At 54.1% G+C, this 3536-nt stretch overlaps 1 protein-coding gene across 5 annotated transcripts in view; it reads left to right on the forward strand.

Moving 5' to 3' along the window:
• Window positions 1-3536, forward strand: part of DNAJB5 (DnaJ heat shock protein family (Hsp40) member B5) — a 9005-nt gene that overhangs the window by 593 nt on the left and 4876 nt on the right. Inside the window, exons 2-3 of one of the 5 annotated variants that reach the window (XM_019663366.1) lie at window positions 511-655; window positions 3035-3279. In XM_019663366.1, the coding sequence (XP_019518911.1) occupies window positions 588-655; window positions 3035-3279 (313 nt within the window). In that variant the 5' untranslated portion in view covers window positions 511-587. The other 4 variants (XM_019663367.1, XM_019663369.1, XM_019663365.1 and 1 more) reach the window with 4 other exon arrangements.

Genomic DNA, 3536 nt, shown 5'->3' on the forward strand with positions numbered 1-3536 from the left:
TTCTCTCCTCACCGCGCCTTTTGTCCCGGCGGAGCTCTGCTCTGCCCCGCCCCTCCCCGCCCATCTGTGAGGGAGGAGACTCCCCATCAGTGACTTCATTGAGTAGGTTCTTGGGGATTGGGGTCGGGTCCTCCCCGGAGAAAAGCAAGAGGAACTCACTGCCTCTCAGGCCCTCACAGACAATCACACCTGTCACAGGTACACACGCTGCCACTCACAGCACACGCTCGCACTGCCAGCCTTACTGTCACAGTCATACAGCCATTCACAATCAGCCAGACCTTCCTGCACCTGAGAGCAGGTGGCCGCTATCCTTTCACTCTCCACACCTGGGGATCAGGTCCAGCTCCTGCTGCATCGGACCGACTTTGCTCAGCCAAGTGCCTATAAGAACCTGAGGAGGTGGCTTCCAGAGCTACAGCTCTCCAAGGAGGCTCCAGGGGAGCAATCTGAGGTGAGGGGCTGGGCTGGGCATGTTTAAGCGCACAGTGCTCTCCTGCCCATCCCCAGCAGCACCCCCACTACAGACCCGAGGAGCTTTCCGGAGCTTCCCACACTTCTGGGGAGAAGACTTCTTAGCCAGCTTGATGTTTAAAATTCAGCTGGAGCCCTTAAAACTTCGAGCGTGGACGCTGAATGGGTTTGTAAAGTTTCGGTAAGTCCCTCCGGAGAATGGCACTCATACCCATACCAAGTCAAATTCTCCACATCACCGTCCCACCCCTCCCCCATTGCCTACCTGCTCCCTCCATCATTTCATCCTCATCTCATCCCCATTACATAAAGAACCCTTCTACCTCACCCCTACATTTGAATGAAGTGCACCCCTTTATCATTCATTTGCTATACCAAACCCTTCAGGCATCTATTTTCCACAAACATCTCCAGTATTTCAACTCTCTCCATCTCTCTTTCAACCCATTGGTAACCCATTTTCCACCTCGGCCATTTCATTGGTCACACCTCATCCCCCTCCATCAGTACTTCATTTTCAGTATTCACCATCTCCCCTCCCTATACCAGCCCCCCTTGCCATTTCTCCTCATTTTTCATTCCTGCCTCTACATTAACACCCTCTTCATTCTTCTCCATCAAAGGCAGTGCCACGCCATGGGGCTCCTTTGTCATTCCAACACGTGGCTTGTGGGTAGGGGGAGGGAGGGGGCGAAGGAGGAGGAAAAAGGCAGTTCTGAAAGAGCTTGCCCTGTGTCTGTGGAGGCAAGAGAATTATAGGTCTAGAACACTTAGCAGGCGGGTACCAGGGAGGAAGCTGGCTGGAATGAAGAAAGAGGTAATACAGGGACAGCAAGAGGAGAGTGCGAGAATTGGCAAGTGGGTCCACTTTCCCTCTGCCTAGAAGCTGCTGTAGTTCTCTGGGGGCACCCTCCTTGTGTGCTAGAGTTCCTTGCCAGTCCCAGGGGGAAAAAGGTGTGGGCCGAGGCAGAGATGGCAGACCACCCCCAGCTCCCTCTCAGACGGCTTTTACTGCTGCTTCCGAAAATGGCTGCCCTCCCCCAGATGCTCTTTCTTCTCTGCCTCCTCCAACCCCAGCCTCCCCAACCAGGCGTGACACGCATGTAGGGGGAGAAGGGGGAGTACCCGCCTTTTTGGAGCCTTCTCTTCATCAGAGTGAGGTGACTCCCAGAACCATGAATCAACCCAGCCACCTGCAACAGGCCCTGAGGAGGCAGGAGCTAGGGCCGTTGTCCCTACCCACCTGGAGCCTCGAGGCCTCCTGTTACCAGTTACAGCCCTCATTCCTGCCAAGAAACCCCGTACCCCTCGCTGAAGCAGTCAGAGGCAGAAAAGCAGGCCATAGCTGTAGCTGCCAGCCCAGGATATTGCTAGAAAGACTCTGGTTCTCTGGGCTTTGGCAGAGGTTGGCTAAATCTCAGAAGGGCTGGAGAGTGGCTCCTGGCCATTCCCACAAATAGCTCTAGCTACAGGAAAGTCCCGTTCCCTTTGTATCCACCACAGAGACATTGGTGAAGGGAGATTAGCATGGAAGAGTCAGAGCCCTGTGTTTCTCCCTCACATAACAAATGCCCCTGCATCCAGCTTAGAAGGAACTATCAAAGGAGTGTGGACCTGGCACTGGGCCAGATCCTAAACCACAGGGTAGGTGAGAGGGAGGGGGGACTGGTAGGGAAGGTATTAAGGAAATGGCAGGTCGTGCCCAATTATCTCCTAACAACTAAGGTTTTAAAAGGCCCTATCCCCAGGATGCTTTTATTCCCTAACACTGATGCTTAGGCAGCACAGACTTGTCCTCACACACAGTTTTGTGTGTAGACACGGGGAAATGAGTAAAGGGAACTGTTGCCTTGGTTGGGGGGGAGGGGACAGTGTCGCCCCCTAATAATGAGGGGATTAGAAACAGCAATTTCCAAAGGCTGTGAGTCATCCTGTGATCTGAGTCACACGTGAGGCTTAACATAGTCTGGGGAGCGGAGGCAGCAAGGCCTGGGGTCTCCAGTGGCGGAGAGCACTCCAGGCACCCACACCCTGACTCAGCCTGGCTGGCCAGGACAGCTGGCTGAAGACCTGGGCCTGTCCCCAGGCCTGGGCTACTACCGCAGCTGACCTTAGCCGGGCACCATGCCTGAGGCATGGCGTAGGAACCCACGATGCTCAGGTGACCTCATCCAGTACACACTGATCTTCACTAGCTTCTGTCCGTGGGTTTGTCAGTCCCATGGTGCCATCTCACTCAGCAGGGCCTTCCAGGGGTCCTCAGTCTGGCCTAAAGGCCTGGGCCTTAGCCTAGCCCCAAGAAGTGGGCCACAGCCCCCAGCTTCCTGCTAGGAAAACTCAGGAACTAAGGAAAGAATCATAGAATCCTAGAATGTCGGAGCTGGAAGAGATCATCTAGTCTAAATGTTTCCTTTTGCTGATGAGGAGAGTCAGAGGCCCACAGAACAGGCATGACCGGCTGAAAGTCACACAGTGACTTTTAGGGATTGTAGGATCATCGGGAGCAGGGCTGGGGCAGAAGGAATAGGGGCATCAAGGATTGGCCCTGGATTTCTTTCAGAAACAAGGAGACCAGTGCCGGTCCAGTGGCTGTGATGGGAAAGGATTATTACAAGATTCTTGGGATCCCATCGGGAGCCAATGAAGATGAGATCAAGAAAGCCTATCGGAAGATGGCCTTGAAGTACCACCCAGACAAGAACAAAGAACCCAACGCTGAGGAGAAATTTAAGGAGATTGCAGAGGCCTATGATGTGCTGAGTGACCCTAAGAAACGGGGCCTGTATGACCAGTATGGGGAGGAAGGTAAGAGGGCAGTGCTCCAGCTTAATACTGGACCCCTGTCCTTGTTTGGGGTCCTGGGTGACCCAGTTCTCATAGCAGAGAACTGGAAGCTGAGGAGTGGGTGAGGGAAGCAAGTGTTCCCAACACTGACACCCAGAGGAGAGAAGAGACCACCCATTACCCAGCCTCTGCTTACCAGAGTTCTCCCCACCTCTCTGCCCCTCTCCCTCCTTAAGTTCAGGCTTTTGGAGGTCTGAAGCTAGGTCTGAGGCTTCCCT

This window comes from Hipposideros armiger, unplaced genomic scaffold, assembly GCF_001890085.2.
Source record: "Hipposideros armiger isolate ML-2016 unplaced genomic scaffold, ASM189008v1 scaffold_388, whole genome shotgun sequence".
Taxonomy (NCBI): domain Eukaryota; kingdom Metazoa; phylum Chordata; class Mammalia; order Chiroptera; family Hipposideridae; genus Hipposideros; species Hipposideros armiger.